Raw genomic sequence first — 19004 nt, 5'->3', positions numbered from 1 at the left:
CAGTTGTATAGCTTATATCACCAGCATAACTGTTTTCAGCTGTGCTAACATAATGGCACAAGGGTTTCTAATCAGATATTAGTCTTCTAAGGCGATTAGCAAACACAATGTACCATTAGAACACTGGAGTGATCGTGGATGGAAATGGGCCTCTATACACCTATGGAGATATTTCATTAGAAACCAGACGTTTCCACCTAGAATAGTCATTTACCACATTAACAATGTATAGTGAGTATTTTTGATTAATGTTACCTTTATTGAAAAAACAGGGCTTTTCTTTGAAAAATAAAGACATTTCTAAGTGACCCCAAACTTTTGAACGGTAGTGTACATAAAGCCTTTTTTTAATAAAGTTAATCTAATAAAAACGTAGCTTTATTTCCATCTCCTTGCCTTTCCGGTCGACCAGACATAACACAAAACACATAAAGTGATTTCCTTCAGATTTGAATGTTCCATGTCACACTGAGTCGCTGTTAAGGAACATAAACACAACACATGCCGGTTTAACATCCTCATTAAAACGTCCCGATTCTTTGACGTAAACGATCTCACTGCTCGGTTGAGAGACTCTGCACATGGACAGGACGGTGAACCGGCACTACACACCAGCACATGCCTGAGGATTAACCGTGGGCCCGGTCCCGTCTGCACCACGAGGCAGCCATGAGCTATTGTCACAGCTGTGTCACAAAACACACACAGCAAATCACAACTTTAGTTTGCAGTCTGTGCTCCGCTGCCAAAACCCTGCAGTAATGTTGCCGTTGGCACCTGGAGGCAAAAGCCATTGAACCTGTTATTCCATGCAACAGAGGATCCACATCCGACGTCGTCGCCTCACCAGCACCGTCCCTTCCAAAAAAATTAACCTGAGCACTTAAAGCTCAGCAAATTGCTTTCTTTCCACGACATTCACCTCTTATGACATTTTCTAAGCTCCGACTTAATTATGTTCCGAGAAGAAGAAAGAAAAGAAAAAGACGGCTTTGAACACTTGCTGCTCCGTCCAAAACAAACCTTTCATTGAGGGGAAACACAAAACTGAGCTTCCACACAGATCACCGCTGTTTGTTCACTCCATTTCCCAATTTGAGGGATTCATAAAATAAAAAAATGTTTTAAACGGACGAGTTAAGCTCCTTATCACTTCAAGAAAAACCGGCAAAGACCAACACAATGCACTTTCTTCTCTCAATCTCAGTCCAGCTCCTGTTAGCGGCACCGGTCGGTTAATGAGGGGAAATGCAAAACGCGGAGCAAGCTGAGCCTTTGAGGCCAGAGCCTCCCTCGTAGAATGGGCGACTAAAGAAAGGGGCGCTTTGTTCAGTGCAACACAAGCAGGTTCCTCTTTAATGACTTCATGTGCACGCCAATCACAATCCCATCATGCAGCCACTTTTCAGGACATCCCCGAGACACGGGCCCCGCGGCTCGGCAGGTGACACCTCAAGGGCCGGCGGAGGGGTGGGGGTGGGGCGCCGTTCCTATTTTCAGATTATGTCGGAAAACGGCGTGCGAAAAAGAAAGAAGCCACGGAGACGCTTGTTCCATCAGTGGACAAAACATTGTATTTGAGGAGCTGAAGCACCTTTTGAAAACACCGTATTTCGGTTTTTAGAGAACAAAGAAAACAAACGCGAGGATGTCGGCCCCCCATTACGGGCGTAGCCTTCTTACCAAAGCTGCAGGAACTGCAACTGCGACACGTCGGTGATAAATATATCATACACAGGCCTATTCACGCAGTTACAGTCAGTCTGCATTAACGCTCTGTGTGGTGAACTTTAAGCAGGAAATGAAAAATGTAAATCTGCTCTCGTCACGTACACAGCCAAATATACAGGACTGTCTCAGAAAATTAGAATATTGTGATAAAGTTCTTTATTTTCTGTAATGCAATTAAAAAAACATAAATGTCATGCATTCTGGATTCATTACAAATCAACTGAAATATTGCAAGCCTTTTATTCTTTTAATATTGCTGATTATGGCTTACAGCTTAAGAAAACTCTAAAATCCTATCTCATAAAATTTGAATATTTCCTCAGACCAAGTTAAAAAAAAGATTTATAACAGCAAAACAAAATCAAACATTTGAAAATGTGTTTCCAGGTGTTTCGAGTTAATTAGACGATTCAAGTGATTTGTTTAATACCCTACTAGTATACTTTTTCATGATATTCTAATATTTAGAAATAGGATATTTGAGTTTTCTTAAGCTGTAAGCCATAATCAGCAATATTAAAAGAATAAAAGGCTTGCAATATTTCAGTTGATTTGTAATGAATCCAGAATGCATGACATTTGTTTTTTTAATTGCATTACAGAAAATAAAGAACTTTATCACAATATTCTAATTTTCTGAGACAGTCCTGTATACTTTCCTTTTACCTCCGGTTCAGCTAGAAATGTATGATAGAATATTGTGTTTGCGATCGTTTGTAAAAAAAACAGCAGAAATAGGTTTGTTTACTCCTCCGTGACAGGAAACTGAAGATTGAGTTTTGGACAAAAGGCGACATTCAAATCCGTACGATCTTATTATTCGGAAGAGAAAAGCACCGCGGGTGTCACCCCTAATTTTGATCTCTGTACAATATCTGCAGAAGTATTTTCTCAAACCACGGACACATTTCACTGTCAAAAGAATGTGAGGGTATGGATGTATATAAAGACTGCTGATAAATATCTTATGACAGGAGGATTTAAAACTGCAGGGCGGCGGTTTTCTCTTTCTGCCATCAGCTGGTCTGCATCTAAAATGTGCTGCAGATTATTTTTGACACACTAAGACACAGAGGAGGATTCTTCTTCTGCACAAAATGATCTCAAGGACACATAACTCAAACCGTCCATGACAACCTGCATGTGCAAAAGGTTAAAAACGTGACATGGTTGGAACAACTCAAATCATATTTCGCCTCCTCCCAATGTGCGAATCTGTTTTAGAGGTGAAGTCATGGAGCAGGACTCCGGCGCGAGGCCGCACCTCACGACTAACCGGCGGACAACGCAACAGAACCGGAAGCCACTTCATCGTTTGCCTGAATCCCAAATGATGCCGCTGCAGAGATGAAACTCATAAAGCGATGCATTGTTTGTATTAACAAGTTACGCTTTCTTATTAAACTTCTTCCGAGTGTTCCAATGCACAGGAGAGCAGGTTGTCCTGCGAGTTAAATACTGCAATATGTTGAATACAACTCACAGAGTGTCCTGCAAACCTTTAAAAAAAAAAACTCCGAGCGCCCAGGCCCCAGCTCGGGTCTCTCAGGTGGTGCCGGTGATATCGGCCGACACAGACGGGGAGGGAGGGGGGGGATGTGATACAAACCCGAGGCCAGTCTTTTTAGAAATAGCAGACAGAAGGGGGCCTGCGGGGTGTCAGATGTCGACGGGGACCAGTTGCCGGAGTCTCGGCCTGGTCCGCCTCTCGTGCTAACGGCAGCTGGGTCTTCTCAGGCCTCACATTCCTGCAGGACAGACCCACTTCACCCTCATCGGCATCGCCCTCATCACCTGTGCTGATCCGGGTCCAGGGCGTGCCCTGGGGGAGGGGAGTCATCGTGGCTGCTTGAATTAAAGTACGTTTTGCTGATTTTTTTTAAAAATGATACAGGGACACTGATCTAAAGCAGCAACGACAAACGGTTCTACGAATGAAAAGAGAAGAAACGCAACTCGGGGTGAAGAAAAAACACCCGTGGCACGGAGACGTTTAGCCCTGATCGTCACATGACACCTCTTCTAAATCTGATATGGGTATTAAATATAATGCTCACACGGAGAGTGACAGAAGACACCTGGTGGACCAACGTCACATGTCACTGCCCTCATTCTCTTGTCATCACCACACTGACATCTCTGTCATTAAAAAAAAAGATCCTCAGCAACACAACGTAGACCAAAACCTCCACGAGATACACAAAAGTGGTAAAACGGTGCACATAATGACGTCATGGTGTTGGGAGTGTGTGAAGTCGACTGGGCAGACTAGAGGCGCGTGCCCATGATTCAGCAGCTTCGGACCTCCCGGTGTCTTTAGTGGCTCCACACATAATACACGTCAACATTGACCCCAGCTCACTGCGGACGAACCCTCAAACCAGCACAGAACCCGAAGAGCAAGATGATGACGAAACACCGGAAGGGGGTCCTTTTGATATTTATGCCGAATCATCCTGCATGGGCACGTGAGTTTATGATGCTGCGTTTCCTTCATCCAACGCACAACAACATCAACCTGCACTGGCACGACGGAGGCAAACTACCAGACACACTAGCATCACGATGACATCTTTAAATAAATCAACAAAAAAGGAACATCATCATCATCATCTTTGATATGATCACAGGGTGGTAAATATTGACACATTGACAGCGAGCTGCAAATCAAACTTTTCACACCACACGCAGCTGAACACACACAAACACACTTCTGGTTCTTGCGACTATCCATTCAAGGAGAAAGCCTCTCCACACACAAATACACACACACACACACACACACACACACACACCTGAAAAGCCACGAACAACCATCTTGCAAATGAGCGCATGACATGTTCTTGATTCACTGGTTACTTTGCAGCCTCTCTTCCCACTGCGGGACAGCCACACACACGCACGCACAGGCACGCGCGCGCGCACACACACACCCACAGTGTCCCAATCCTAAACATCACACTCTTACCTCCAGACGTGACCGCTGAAGTCAATTGTAAGTGGGGCTCAAGTTTTCCGTCCGGGCTCAGGATGGGTTTGCAGAGCCACAAACACCCGCAGGCGCACTAAATACCTACGTCTCTATTTAATTCCCTGCATTCCCATTGAATTAATTGGGGTGTTCCTGCTCCCTCTCCCGCCGCTCGGCTCCGAACAACTCCTCGAAATTCAAGTCCGCGCGGACTACTTGCGTTGCTCTCGTTTCGTTTGTATCATCCGTGCGTGTTCGCCGCTGTTGGACGTCATTTAAAAGAGCAGTCCTTCGCAGCTCGCTGACGGTCGCTGAAAACTCCACACTTTGCCTTGCTAATCAGTGCCGCCGCTCTCGGGGCGCGCGTCCGTGCGCGGTCACGCTGCTGCTGGGCGGGGAGAAAGAAAAAAAGGAGGAGCGTGACGGAGCCGAGCCTCCCCGGAGCAGAGCTGTCGGGAGATTGTAATCTAGTGGCCGCACGAGATATTGCAACTTCCGCATTCATCCGAACGCCCCCCCCCCCAAATAAGTACTGTTTCACAAACACACTCGTTAGTGGCTGTAAAACGATTCATACATTTTTATGAACCCCCAACGGCTGAAGCAGGACTCAAGCGAGCATGATCTATCGACTCCAACATGCTAAAGTGTGAGGATATACGCCGGAGACATATACATATAACTATCATGTGCACCCGTTGGGCAATACTCATAGGAATGAATGGGGCGCCATTTTTTAGCGAGTTATCAAGTCCATATGATCCAGTCCGGCTTCCGTAGCGAGACACAGGAAGTAGGCACGGGAACGACATAACACGGCAGCGCTAAACACACCACACACCACATCATTTTAAATTAAGTTTAAAACATATTTTAGCGTGTGTTTTGACTTTATATAAGATTACCATGACAGGTAATATGCTCTTTCTTTTACATATTTTACTCACTTTTGGATTATACAACTGTAAAATGTAAGCACAGATAACTGTTCAGTCACTGGAGGTAACAAAACAGACGGGTAGCCTTTCAGTAAACGTACTGCGCAGGTACCCTGTCGCAAAAAAAACGTTTTCCGGTAGCGGTTTACGTTAGTCATTGCAATGAGAAACAATACCCCGGTTTTCTTAGTAGTTTTAACCTGAGTGTGTCTTTTACAGGTATGGACATTCAATCAAGTGCGTGTGTTTTAGTTTGACTTTGTATCGTTCATGTTCTACCGGCTTACATCGCTTTACAGCCGAGTTGTTTGGCTTCGTGTGACGGCGAAAGTGGTCCTAACGTAAGACCGTTTTACCAGTTATATGACGATTTCACCAGTTAACGCCAGCTAACTGCCTGCCGGAAAACAAACGGTGGATTTAACGAGCTGCAGTGACGTGATGCTCAGCAGTGACGTCACTGGACACCGCCTGCCTGAAAATGTGTATAGTTATTTAACTTGTATATGATTGTTAAGTGTTCAGTGTCCATCGAAGTTAACGAGTTTATGTACCTTGAACACAGCTTCATGGACAGTTCATCAAGTGAAGATGAATAATTGGATGCATTTATTAGTTTTACTTGCTAAAAGAATACTAATATAAATTTAACCAAAATGATTCTTGATTGACTTGGCTGTCCTGAAATGTTCTGTTTGTTTCAGACGGACTCTCGGTGTTGGGACGATGGACCCGATAGTGCTGAGCTACCAGGACAGCCTGTTGCGGACTGCCGATGTGTCCTTACTGGAAGGACCTTACTGGCTCAACGACCAAGTCATCGGCTTTGCCTTTGAGTACTTTGCTGCAGAGCGCTTCAGCGTCCTGGGGGAGACCGTCACCTTCGTCAGCCCACAGGTCACCCAGTTCATCAAGTGTGCCTCCTGCCCCAACGAGTTGGCCCTGTTCCTGGAGCCCCTGGATCTCGCGTCTCGCCGATGGGTCTTCCTCGCCGTCAACGACAACTCCAACCAGAGCGCCGGGGGTTCCCACTGGAGCCTGTTGGTCTACCATCACGACTCCAACCACTTTGCGCACTACGACTCTCAAAAGGGCGGCAATTCGCGGCACGCGCGGCGCATCGCCGGCAGCCTGGATCCCTTCTTGGGCGCGGGGAGAAAAGCGCAGTTTGTGGAAGAGCCCTGCCCGTCGCAGAAGAACAGCTACGACTGCGGCATGTACGTGATCTGTATCGCGGAGGCCCTGTGTGAGGAGGCCAGGGTGGAGGGCTCGCCGCGCCTCCCTGTGCAGATCATCACCCCGGCCTACATTACCCAGAAGAGGGCCGAGTGGTGCGGACTGATCCAGACTCTCGCTCAGAATAACCTCTGCAGCGCGCTGTCCTTGCCTTAGCACGCTGACCGCCCCTCGCCATATGCAGAGCGGCTGCTGGAGCATCCGATTGCACTACTTGAAAACAGTACATCTCATACTGTTGACATGTATTTATATTACTATCCTAAATAGAGAAAAAGGATTAAAAAAAGATAAATCATCTGATTTGATTCTTTTAAGAAGGTGATGTCATGGTTCTGGCTTGTATCTACGAAGCAACATACAATATGGAAACCTGGATGTCAGCATGCCAAGAATAAATGTCCCGTGTGCATACTTAGCGAGGGTGGAGAAAAGGATGCACAGGGTTCCTCCGTTGTTTTGGTTTGGGGCCAATGTCGAAATGTTTACACAGATTATTGCTCAGGGTCATTTAAAATGAACTAGAATTGACGATAAGAACGTGAAGCTTAACTTTTGGCTCCTGCTTCGTGTCGCATGTTCATTCCGTCTGTCTGAACACAACGACAAGCTTTTAGTCTCGAGACGATTTAAAAGGTCAAAAGGTGACGTTGAGAGGTGGAACGTATGATGTGTTCTCACAAAAAGCATCAATCTCATAGTCTGTCGATCTAATAAACTTTGTCACATTTTTGTGGACAATTGTAAATGTGCCTTGTGGTTTTTATTATAAGTCCTTTTCATGTAAATATCTTGACATTTTTAACATTATTTTCAATCAGTAAAGTTAACGTATTACGTTATTTAAACTTAGACTTAGAATTAAGTCTGATGACGCATTAAAAAGCAAACTTATTTTCAATCTTCCTATGAACAATTCAGCCGGGACTGAAATTGCAATAGCTTACCGTTATAAAATGTTATTTTTGGGCTTTAAAAAAAAGTCATACTTCCAAGAATGGAACAACTTGATGGGTCGCAGCTAAATAAAGCTTAAACAAAGTATGAACTTCATTGTGTTGCGACTGCAAGACGTCTGTGGCAATTATACCAAAAAACTGAAACGGAGACTCTTTAAAAATAGGTTTACGTTCATCTGCCGCTTTAATTTTATTTTTAAGTGCCAAAAATATGCATAGTTTCCGTGAGTAGAATGGTACAAGCTGTCATCCAGCATTGTACTTTAAATTAAGAAAGTACACAGGAAGGTCAAACTATTCTTTATTTAGTTACTATTCAGAGTCGGACTGTGGCCTTTGACATATTTATAAGTCAGTATAACTACAGTAACTGACCTCACGCAGAGAAAGACTCACAGAAATGTTAAATGTGATTTCAGGAAAAGGAAATGGATAAACAATCTCCGCCCTGCCTTGGATTATTTCACCACCTCTCTAGAAAGCCAAAGCTATGTGATTAAAAGTTAATAAATATATCACAATTAGATTACTCATATTCACCGAAAGCAACCTGTAACTGAAGGGATAAAAAAAAAGGAAAAAAGACCGGACACGAAATTATAAAGATGGGTGTCAATCTTTTTACATGAAGTCAATTCATCACAGAGTATAATCAGGAATAATCAGGAATAATCATCCGTGATTGTATTGCAGTAAATTAGGGAAACCGCCTCCTGATCTGGCTTTCCCCGCTGTGCTCTTAAATCCACGCCGTTTCCACCCTCTGGAGGGACCGGTCAGACTACTGTCCTAATAAGATGCCACTCGACGGGGGCGTCCACCACCCTGGCATTACGCTGCCTCGGTGAGACAAAGAGCCCAAGGACAGGCTCGGCCATTTAGACCGATTTGCTTCTAAATGGCCAATTTACCGAGTCCACGGAGTAGACTTTCTGTCTATTGTCATCTCAGGAGGTCGTGGAAGGTCAAATGTGCAGCAGTGCACCACGGTTTGGCGTCATAATCTACAAAAGCATACAAAGGGGAACCTTGTTATAACCTAAACTGAGAGGGAGAAACTCAAATCCTACTAAATACTGCCCTGCTTTTTGCTCTTTTGGCAAACGACCCACATCTTTCAAAAGATTTGTAATATTGCTGCTTCATAAAGCAAAATCAAGCAATCTGAAAAACATGGAAGGCCATAGATCCCCTTCAGGACCCTGGTTTGAGTCTCATGCTGGTCGCCATGCATGCAGGTGCACAGCCGTGCAGTGAGCTACACACACACTCAGTGAAGGTTAAAGACAGCAGTTGGGCTTTAAAGTCTTTGCTGCGAGCAATTAAATACAAGTGTGATGATAGCGATCAGACCCGTGGACAACCGAGGGATCAAAGGAACTGTACAATTAATTAAACACACACACTGGGTCGCGTGGAGCAACATTTTCTGAAAGTTCTCTTTAATTTCTGGACAAAAAGAAGTTAACTCCAAATGTACCAAAAGTTCTTAACCATCCAAATCTGCTCTGACCCAGGAGGTGCTGAATCCCACCTGCTGCCTATTGTTTGTATCAAATCGCATAGGTAACGCCCCCTTAAACACCATATAAGGGAAGGTGTTGTGCCGTGTGCTAGTACTCTGGCTTATGCCCAAGAATTTGAGAAACATCACCAAAAAGTGCTGAAGAACTTCATCCGAGGTCCTGTTGACTAAACAAAGAGAGCGTGTGATTTCTCCAGAGCATCAGAACTGGTGTTTCAGGAAAATCTAAAAGCATCAAAGAGCTCAACACAAACAAGACCATACACAAGTTTGTGTTAACATTGGGTCAACTAATGGACACATTTTTTGGGTAACTTTAATCCAATCATTTTAGTTACACCAAAACATAAAATAACCTAAACTTGATGATATGATATTCACACATTTCTTCTGTTTTTCGAATATAAAACATTTGTTTACTTGCATTGGACAACCAATGTGTACACTGCGATAACCATATGTTTTTGTTCCTACTTTAAATTGGCAAGAGGGCTCTCTCGACCACCAAAAATAAAGTGGAAAAATAAGAAAGTAATTGGTTAATCCCAGAAAAATAGACAGTAGAAATAGAGAAAATAATAGAAAAATTGATGCCAGTAAACACATCTTGGAAAGGAATATGTTTAAATGTTGTAATATTTGCTTGTTAGGACTTGACTTAGACAAACACTGCAAGAGAGTCTAGGGATGTTTTGAGCTCTACCCGCATTAAAAAAACAAACATAGATTTACCATAGATGAAACTATTGAAATATGTATTTTGGTTTTGAATGACTAGACATATCCCTTCAGTTTAGACATAAACAAACATTGAGGGAACTCACTCACGCTGTTCTTCATCAGTGTTGTGTGTAATTGATTTCAGGAGCAGCAGCCAAGCTTCCCCCTCCAGGTGGTTCATATTTACTCATCAGATTGAACCCCACGGGGCCTGGAGCAGCACAAGTACACACACAGACACAGAAAGCACACATTGAGCCCAGAGCTGTCTCCAAATTTCGAAATAAATCTGTTCTGTGAGTGTTGGTTCTACATGACATCATGTCCCGTCACAACACATCTGCGTCCAGCTACAACAACTTCGGAACCATTTACAGCTTCATTTACAGCAGGATGCGTGAGAATCTGATTAAAAAGTTTGAGTAAAACCCGACGCTCTCGCATCGTGGACGCCGCCTGCTTCCACGGTTATACATGTCTTGTTCAGGAGGAAGTAGGTCAAGTCCGTATCGCACCATCACATCAGGCATGTGCAGCACGATTCCCGCGAGATAAGGTGTTGCCATCGTTTACACACACACACACAGTACCGGGGAAATGAAGACGTGCCAGCCAGGCTTGTCCATGTCATTGGATCAGGTGGTTAAACTGGAATTATGGAGGCCAGACAATGTAGGAGAACTTCTGTCCCTGCAGAAAAGTGTTGGGAAAATGCTCATCCTAAACCCAACAGAGACACAGCAGACCAATCTGTGAGCAGGTAGTCAGACGTAAGTAATGCTGGACTGTTATCAACCTCTAGTGGCAACCAGGGAATTGGAGCGATATCTCTTCTAAAATACTGTGTAAATTGGCTATAAATAACTCCATAAGTCCCATGTGGATAGGATTAGCATCGGGGAAATAAATAGTTGCGTCACCAGTAAATAATTAACCTATTAAACTGACAGATATTTATGACAAAAACTTGAGATTTTGAGAAATATGCTTTCTTAGCTGATGGGATTGATACCGTTTTCAACTCTGTATAGTAAATGTAAGGCTACAGCGTGTGGCTGGTTAGCTTAGCTTAGCATAAATATTGGAAGGAGGGGGGGAAACTAGCCTAGCTCTATACAATGCTAAAAATAAATCTGCCTTTCAGTACCTCAAAACCAAGATTTTCCCTTTTGACACTGCAGCTCTTGTACATTTTACAGAATACAATATATAATGCGTTAAGTTAGAGGTGCTGGTCGGTGGATTTTGTGACCATGTGACAGCTGTTTCTCCTATTTCCAGTATTTTGTCTATGTTAAGATAACCGACTGCCTACTTTAAACTTACATTTACCATTCAAGCAAGAGAGTATCAATCTTCTTCACAGCAATAAAGCATAATAGCAAATTTTCTCTGATACGTCGTGGACACAATGTGACCAACACCACTGACTCTGTGCCGATAGACTTTCACTTAGTGGGTTGAACTAGTTGTTGCTGGAAGGAAAAGTGAAGAAATCCAAAGAGCCGATGAAGTGCAGATGAGGGAGAAATAAACTAAAGAATAGGAATAGTCATTATTTAAAGGATAAATTCTCCCTCTGATCAAACTCAATTGCAGCCACCTAATATGTCATAATATGTAATATGTTTTACATGGAGATGATCCGTCATCCCTCCAGCTCTCTATTGAAGAGAAATGTATCTCCAATACAATTTATTATGGTTGCCTGGTGAAACCATAGTATTAACCAGTATGCATACATTAAATCAGCCTTTTTTTCTCCAATCTTTCTTCATGGGATTTCACAAACATGCACTGACATAACTTAACCCTCCTGTTACCTTAGGGTCAATTTGACCCCATTCAATGTTTAACCCTCCTGTTACCTTTATATTTACTGACATATTTTACCCTTGGGGTCAATTTGACCCCAGCAATTAAAACCTCCAGAAAATTATTAGAATTAATATTGTTTTCCAAGTTTAAGTGTGAGGTACTTTATGTTTGTTTGTTGACTACCTAAATAGCCCTTTAAATATATAAAAAAGTTGATATTTCTTATATGTTTGACAGTGAAAAACAGCCTGGGGTCAAATTGACCCGAAAGAACACCGACATTAAACATTGAGGTAACAGGAGGGTTAAACATTGAATGGGATCAAATTGACCCTAAGGTAACAGGAGGGTTAAACATAGTTAAAAGAAAAGCTATCATTTCATTGACTTTAGTGTAGAATATTTTCTATAAAAAAATGCATTTGCAGTTGTGTTCTCGCTGGATTGTTGGTTTAAAACCCGCAAGAAGAAATATTTGCACAATGTACCACTGCACACACACACCACCTCTCACTTCATACAATGAATAACTGTAATGCACCTGGATTGTGCTCTCAGCGGACACAGCGGACACATTACAGGTGCGGTAATGTGTTCCTCGTGTGTGTGATTCAGCCCATTACCGCGAAGTTACAGTCAGCATTCTCCTTCACGCCAGAGGTCAAAGGTCACCGGGAGAGCATTCCACAACAGACAATACGGCTCCCTGGAGGTATGGATGAGGCCGCAGCTTGTCCGACCATCTGCTTCGACCTGCCGTCGGCACCCTCCAGCTAAAAGTGACTCGCACACACAAAGAGTGACGTGGTTGGCCTCTGGCCTTCGGACTCCTTCAGGTCTCTCGAAGCCTTGCTGTTCAGATGAGACCGACAAACTCGGTGCTGCGTGGGCTAATAATGAGAATGGACGGGTTTCTACAGCACGTTTATAGCTGCATGGTTTTAAAAACACGGCATGCATCAAGTGTGGAAGTAAAAGTAGAAATAGCACCAAAAGAAATGATATATAAAATGTGATTCAAGTAGAAGTCTGAAAGCTTTACTGGAATAATATACTCATAGTAAAGTGAAAGTACTCATTATATAAAATTGGTTGGTTTGATATAGAAAAATGCATCAGATTTTATAAGCTGATCAAGTTGTGTATGTGTGTGACGACCCCCTCCGCCACTGGCTCATGTCCCTGCAGGTGGGCGTGGCCAAGGGTCATCAGAAGAGTGGAAACACCTGAGGTAATCAGCAGCACTGACAACACCTGGGCCGTGTGCTGCATTTAACAGGCCCTCTGGTCGCAGGAGCTGAGACCCCGTTTGGCTGTCTGTAGGAAAGTATGGTTTAGACAACACAGAACACACACTTCCCACACACTCACCTCCACCACTGAAACTACAGACTCTACAGGCCACCCTTTATTCTACTAAACTCTATTCACGCTACCTAAGTTAAATAAAACCCTTTCTGTTTGTGCGTATCCCCTTCTTGTTGTCACGGCCAGTGGGGGCTCGTCCGTCCAAATTTAAGTTGATTGAGGCCATTAGTTGTTGCATCTAAGTTATGGTTGTGTCTGACACACGATGTGTCTGTGGGATACATTGTCCTCTAGTGTTACTTTGGGCTTTTGTGGAGTGTCCTGGACAGGTAAAAGATACGGGGCCCATTGGATCTCGTTTTCTTTGGGGGGGGGGGGGGTGCTTTTGGGTTTGTAGTTTGTGGGGTGTGCGGCCAGAGCAGTCAGGTGGGTAACCAGCTTGCTGGTGGCCTAACCAAACTACTGGTTTCAGTGTTTAAAAAGCCTCCTGCTAAGACTAGGGTTCAGTAGATTATTTTGATAGGCATTCTAGGTAGAGGGACTTCCACATTTATTTGGTTGTTTCATTGTCATTTCAGTTCACAAGTTGAGCTAGGCCAACTGCTTGCTGTTTTTGTATTGGTCTTTGACCTTTGTTATGGCACATTTAGAGACTTTTTCTCTCCTTCACATGAGTTTTGGATGGAGGATTGTTGCACTAAAGATAAACTCTGGAAAATGTCAGAGGAGTATGATCTTGAATCTTGATCTTCGTGGTGGTGGGGATAAATGTCTTAAGGAGAATGTAAAGGCTATGGCTGGATAAGGGACTTGGTCAGTCAATACTAGGACATTTAGTTCCTTTGGGCCTTACATTTGAGCAGCAAAAATAATGGCTTTTATTACATTACATTACATGTCATTTAGCAGACGCTTTTATCCAAAGCGACTTACAATAAGTGCATTATTAGTTTTCTCAGGAGAAACGGCAGACGGAACTGGAAGAAGATTGAGGGGAAGAAGCTCGTGGCAATTGAGAGGTTACGGCAAAAGAGAGTGCCACAGACCAGAGGGCCTTTTAAAAGGAGCAATGGCACACACGGCCCAGGTGTTGTCAGTGCTGCTGATTACCTCAGGTGTTTCAACTCTTCTGATGACCCTTGGCCACGCCCACCTGCAGGGACACATGTCAGTGGCAGAGGGTCTTCATATGTTTACATATATATCTATATATATATGTATATATGTATGTATATATATATATATTTATATTATAAATATAGATCTATTTATATATCTATATATATTTATGTCTATATATATTCATATTTATTTATCTATATATGTATATTTATATAACTATAACTATATATATTTATGTGTATATGTATTTATATATGTATAATTATTTGTACTTTTTCCCTTTATCGGGTCTCTCTCCTGTCGCTCTGTGTGAATATGGCACAAGAGTTGAGGGCGGGGCTTAACGGAATACACATATGTGATTGGCCGAGTAGGATCACGTGAGGATTTACAACGCTGTAATTGGTCGGTGTGTTTCTTGACACCGAAAGGACCGAAACAAATTGAAGTCACAAACCCCTTTTCTGTTTGTCTACATTTTCTTGCCAATTTAATTCATAAGGATTTCACAAACTAATCTAGGACCACAAACTAGTCTAGGACCACATTCCACCCATGTCTGCAAGATCATAGAATATACAATGAGACAAAAATATAATCACATGAACCTCACTGTCTTTTTTCTATAAATCTTTGGTGACTTGAATTGAAATGTATAAAATAAAAACAAACATCCTGGGAACTCCTTTCATACAGCAGGTTGTTACAGCTAAAACAGAAATGATGCCTGAACCATCTCCTTCACATTATAGATCACACCAACAAGGGGCGTTATCGCTTCAGCATATTACAGTCAAATGACAGGTAACTTCAATCAGTCAAGTATCTGTGGTCATTACATAACTTCCTAAAATAATGACAACTGAGTACCTATTATCAAGAATAAAATAGATCTAAACTCTGAAAACACTTACATACATTTGAAATAACGTAGACATATATTTCTTTTAAAAGTGCATTTTGTTGTTTGTTTTAGCCGTCTACTGAGGGCTAATGGCAAGATCTCACCAGAAAGACAAACACACATTTGGTTTCGTCAACTCGTCAGCCAGAAAACGTTTGAAATTAACAGCACGAATATCTTTTCAAGTGATTCACTCGTTGACTTATCTCCTGCCTCCTACCTCTCCTCGAGCCTCAACCACCACTCCTAAACCTCACCGCCGTCACAAACCGCTGCGGAGTCACGGGGTGAAAGATGACATGTCCGCGAGAGGAAAGGCGGAAGTGAGAAAAATCATAATCTACAGTAAAAACCTACTCTGAATTCAGAAATAAATAGACAGTCTGTTTGCATAGTCTGGAAGTGATCACTAGATAGGAAGTCTTCTCACGGAGGGGGAAAGGTCTGTCAAGAGGCCTGGGCTCGGGGTGTTCCTTTCATGTTGCTACGGTGATGGTGGATCTTCTCTGGGCTCTGATGCTGGTCCTGGATCTGTGCAGGAGGGCATCGTCAGCTCAAAGCACGGGGAGAGAAACAGCCAAGAGCAGTGGTTACCTGGGAGAGAAGAAAGCAGCCGGGTTAGTGCACTCTGGATTCACTTCAGGGTAAATTAACCTCCTATATCTGCTCTTTTTGTTATTATGTCATCCTCACACACACACACACACACACACACACCAACAGAACATCTAACTACCTCGACCCAAATCCTCTTTTGTTTCACTTAAACTTATCGAAATACATTTATTTATTTTGATGTCCTTCTATTTACCAGTATTGTTCCTGTTAAACAACAAGGTCATACAAGACAATATAACATAATAGTGCCACATAATAGATAGATAGATATATACTTTATTAATCCCCAAGGGGAAATTTGTTGTCACAGTAGCAGCACCAATAAACTAAACACACAAGAATAAAAAATAAAATATAACATAAAAAACAGGGATGAAAGATATAGAAGTATACAAAGTAAAATATAAAATAAAATATATATGTATGTATATATACAACATATATGCATACACAATACACAATACTAATGACAAATTAAATATTAAATATAGACAGTGTGCAAAATGCAAAGTGTGTGTATGTGTGTAGTGTAAATGAAATGTGTGTGTATGTGTGTAGTGTAAATAAATGAAATGTGTGAAGTGCAGATCAACACACATCTAGGTTATTTGTGTCTCCTTTAACTGAATCTCAACTTTCACGGACATCGAATGTACTTTGTGTCTGATAAATGAATGTGTTTTTGTCTTTTAATAAAAAAAAATTTGTTTAAAAATTCCTCTGAAGCAGCTTCACCTCTCTCTCAGGGGCAGATTGGGGTTACTCAGGAAGGACAGCTGTTGCTCCAGGCTGCACACGCGGAAGGCCAGGTAGCAGGACGACAGGATGAGGAGAATAATACTGGCGAAAGAACACGACACGCACACGGATTAGTTTGAGGACGACGATCCCTCCGGTGACGTGGAGGAGTACGCTGTAATGTCTTCTCATGAACACCGGGAGGCGATGTTTGACTTTCCGTCAGCGCTTCACTGTCCTTGAACAAACAGTTGAAATCCTAAAGAACTTCAAGTGTTTTTTTATGGACACGTTTTGCAAATCACGTTGCACTTCATTTTCCCGCTGAACATTTATACTCAGGAGCGATGTAATGGTTCAAAATCTGAAACGTGTCCACTTTCCAAGCAGCCGCTGGTTTCCAGCCATCTCTGCAGAGACAATAAAGCCTACATGTACTGTATATTACCGTTGCATGTTGTCACAGATATAAGTGTAGGTGATCTCAAATGAACCTGCACCGTATTACCGCACAATAATAACATAACAATGAAAATGAATAACGCAAGAGTGACAGTTATTTATCTTTTAAATCGCTCAAGAGTGACTTAATATGGATGCATTTAGTGCTCAATGTTAAGCCTAAATATAAATGTAGTTTTCATTGTAATTGATGTGGATTATAATCTGTGATATAACAGCCCTCCACAAAGAGGGGTCAGAGGTCAACGTCAGCTATATGACAAACCTTCAGGAGCAGAAGGGGAATCGCTGCTCTCTCAAGGCCACCGAGGCTTCGTGACCTCTGGGTGAAGCATGACGCTCACTTAGACACATTATTTGATGCAATGCATCTCAATAATTACAGTTTCGTCTCACAGGAGGTCTGATCCCCTTGAGTTCAGTTTGACGGAATCAATCGCCCACTATTTATATCTCCGTGTTAACGCTTGCAGAGTGTGTGTGTGTGTGTGTGTGTGTGTGTAGCTGTGAGTCAGCTGTTGGAGGTGAAGGTGGTGTTGCTGGTGTCTGTGTGTCGCTCTGTATACTCACAGCAGGGTGAAGAACTTGAGCAGCTGGTACTCCATCTGGCCCAGTTCTGCCAGTGGCTCTGATAAAAGACCCCTGTCTGTTTGCAGAGCTCGCTCTGTAAAACACACACACACACACTGTATTACATGTTTCACATGGGCCCACCTTTTACAGTAATGATGTGACAATAATACACTTTAAAGCCGATTATATATGTGTGTGTTTCTGTGTGTGTGTGTGTGTGTGTGTGTGTGTGTGAAACAGCATTAATATCGGGTATAATAATAATAATAATAATGTCAGCATGCGGCCGGTAAACTGTCCTGAAACAACGTTGACGTCAGACATTGTTTGTGATAATCTCACCATAATCTGAACCGCCCAGATCTTTTAGTACAACCCCCCCCCCCTGCACTATTTAATCTCCACTTGGAGCTCGATGTGTCGTTACGTAAGAGAGATGCTGCCATCTAAAAGCGATTACTATTTCTATTACTTCCTCACACACACACATGTACAAAATAAAAAAGTAGACAGAGACACACACACACACACACACACAGACAAAGACATCCGCATGCAGGGGTTCAACGTTGTTTCCCTCTAGTCTAGAGGAAGTGACATTTTGAAGATGGAAGGTGGAAAACAAAATTAAGACCTTTCTTTAATTGATTATTTATTAATTATTCATTAAATTCAGCCATTAAGAAATAGAAATGGATATATTCTACATTGTAATCATCTTTGGTAACTGTGTATATATATATATTTTTGAATTCACATAATTTCACACTCAAAATAAACTTAATAAAATTCCTAAATTGCAAACAGGCAAAGGATCTCTCTCAATTGTCTTTTAATTAAAGTCCCGCTGGATGAGTTGAAAACTGAAAGTATCAACAAATAAGTGATTTAATGCTGCAATATTTTGCGGTCGGGTTTTCTTATCACGCAGTGTATGACTGGCCTCACTGGCCTGAGACCAGTGCAGTTGGTGTTCCCCTGCGGTGCCAACATGGAGGCTCGTATCACCTTCCAGCGGCTGCTCTGATATGAAGGGTGTGTCTGCGGCGCTCAGGCTGCTGGTGGAGTTTCCCAGGAGGTCCGGAAGGGAGGACGACACCGACGCCACGGAGGGTTTCCTCTCCACTTTAACACTGACGGGAACTCGTCGACCACTGGGAACTCGTCTGGAACTGGGAACTCGTCCTGTGGAAAGTGGAGAATGTAGATGGTCAGCGAACTGCAACGGACGGAGATCGAAACTGAAGGAGTCCGTCCAAAAGCCAGCGGCTCATCCCCGGACCCTGAGATAAGAAACAAGTCATAATTCACTATTTCTTCTTAACATGCGTTTAAAAGTCTTGCTTTGTGAGAGAAGCCAGGCGAATGAACCGATTACAAA

General features: G+C 42.7%; 3 protein-coding genes across 12 annotated transcripts in view; 1 reads left to right on the top strand and 2 right to left on the bottom strand.

Annotated features, from left to right (window-relative positions):
* The window catches only part of myo9aa (myosin IXAa), a 100612-nt gene extending 95556 nt beyond the window's left edge, over positions 1–5056 (bottom strand). For all 5 annotated transcript variants that reach the window (XM_056412273.1, XM_056412277.1, XM_056412274.1 and 2 more), the window contains exon 1: positions 4700–5056. The gene's annotated coding sequence lies outside the window, so the exon portion shown is untranslated. The remainder of the gene's footprint in view (positions 1–4699) is intronic.
* Positions 5057–5822: 766 nt separating this feature from the next.
* senp8 (SUMO peptidase family member, NEDD8 specific) lies at positions 5823–7624 on the top strand. Of its 3 annotated transcripts, none has more exons than XM_056412978.1 (2): positions 5823–5859; positions 6345–7624. In XM_056412978.1, exon 2 carries the CDS (start codon positions 6367–6369, stop codon positions 7030–7032), a length of 666 nt encoding a protein of 221 aa, XP_056268953.1. In that variant the 5' UTR covers positions 5823–5859; positions 6345–6366; the 3' UTR covers positions 7033–7624. The 3 variants fall into 3 exon arrangements, with proteins under 3 accessions (XP_056268953.1, XP_056268952.1, XP_056268954.1); XM_056412977.1 differs by having other exon boundaries at positions 5838–5981; XM_056412979.1 differs by having other exon boundaries at positions 5855–5877.
* A 7164-nt stretch (positions 7625–14788) lies between these two features.
* Positions 14789–19004, bottom strand: part of LOC130193175 (GRAM domain-containing protein 2A-like) — a 39410-nt gene continuing 35194 nt past the window's right edge. For 3 of the 4 annotated variants that reach the window (XM_056413585.1, XM_056413584.1, XM_056413586.1), the window contains 4 exons: positions 18632–18808; positions 17621–17714; positions 16586–16690; positions 14789–15826 (listed from right to left, as the gene is read on the bottom strand). In XM_056413585.1, the coding sequence (XP_056269560.1) occupies positions 15823–15826; positions 16586–16690; positions 17621–17714; positions 18632–18808 (380 nt within the window). In that variant the 3' untranslated portion in view covers positions 14789–15822. Of the gene's footprint in view, positions 15827–16585; positions 16691–17620; positions 17715–18631; positions 18809–19004 lie in introns of those variants that run through there. The other variant, XM_056413587.1, reaches the window with a different exon arrangement.

Source organism: Pseudoliparis swirei, chromosome 4 (genome assembly GCF_029220125.1).
Source record: "Pseudoliparis swirei isolate HS2019 ecotype Mariana Trench chromosome 4, NWPU_hadal_v1, whole genome shotgun sequence".
Classification (NCBI taxonomy): domain Eukaryota; kingdom Metazoa; phylum Chordata; class Actinopteri; order Perciformes; family Liparidae; genus Pseudoliparis; species Pseudoliparis swirei.
Note: the sequence above shows the minus strand (reverse complement) of the source record. Positions and strands in the feature narration are given on the sequence as shown.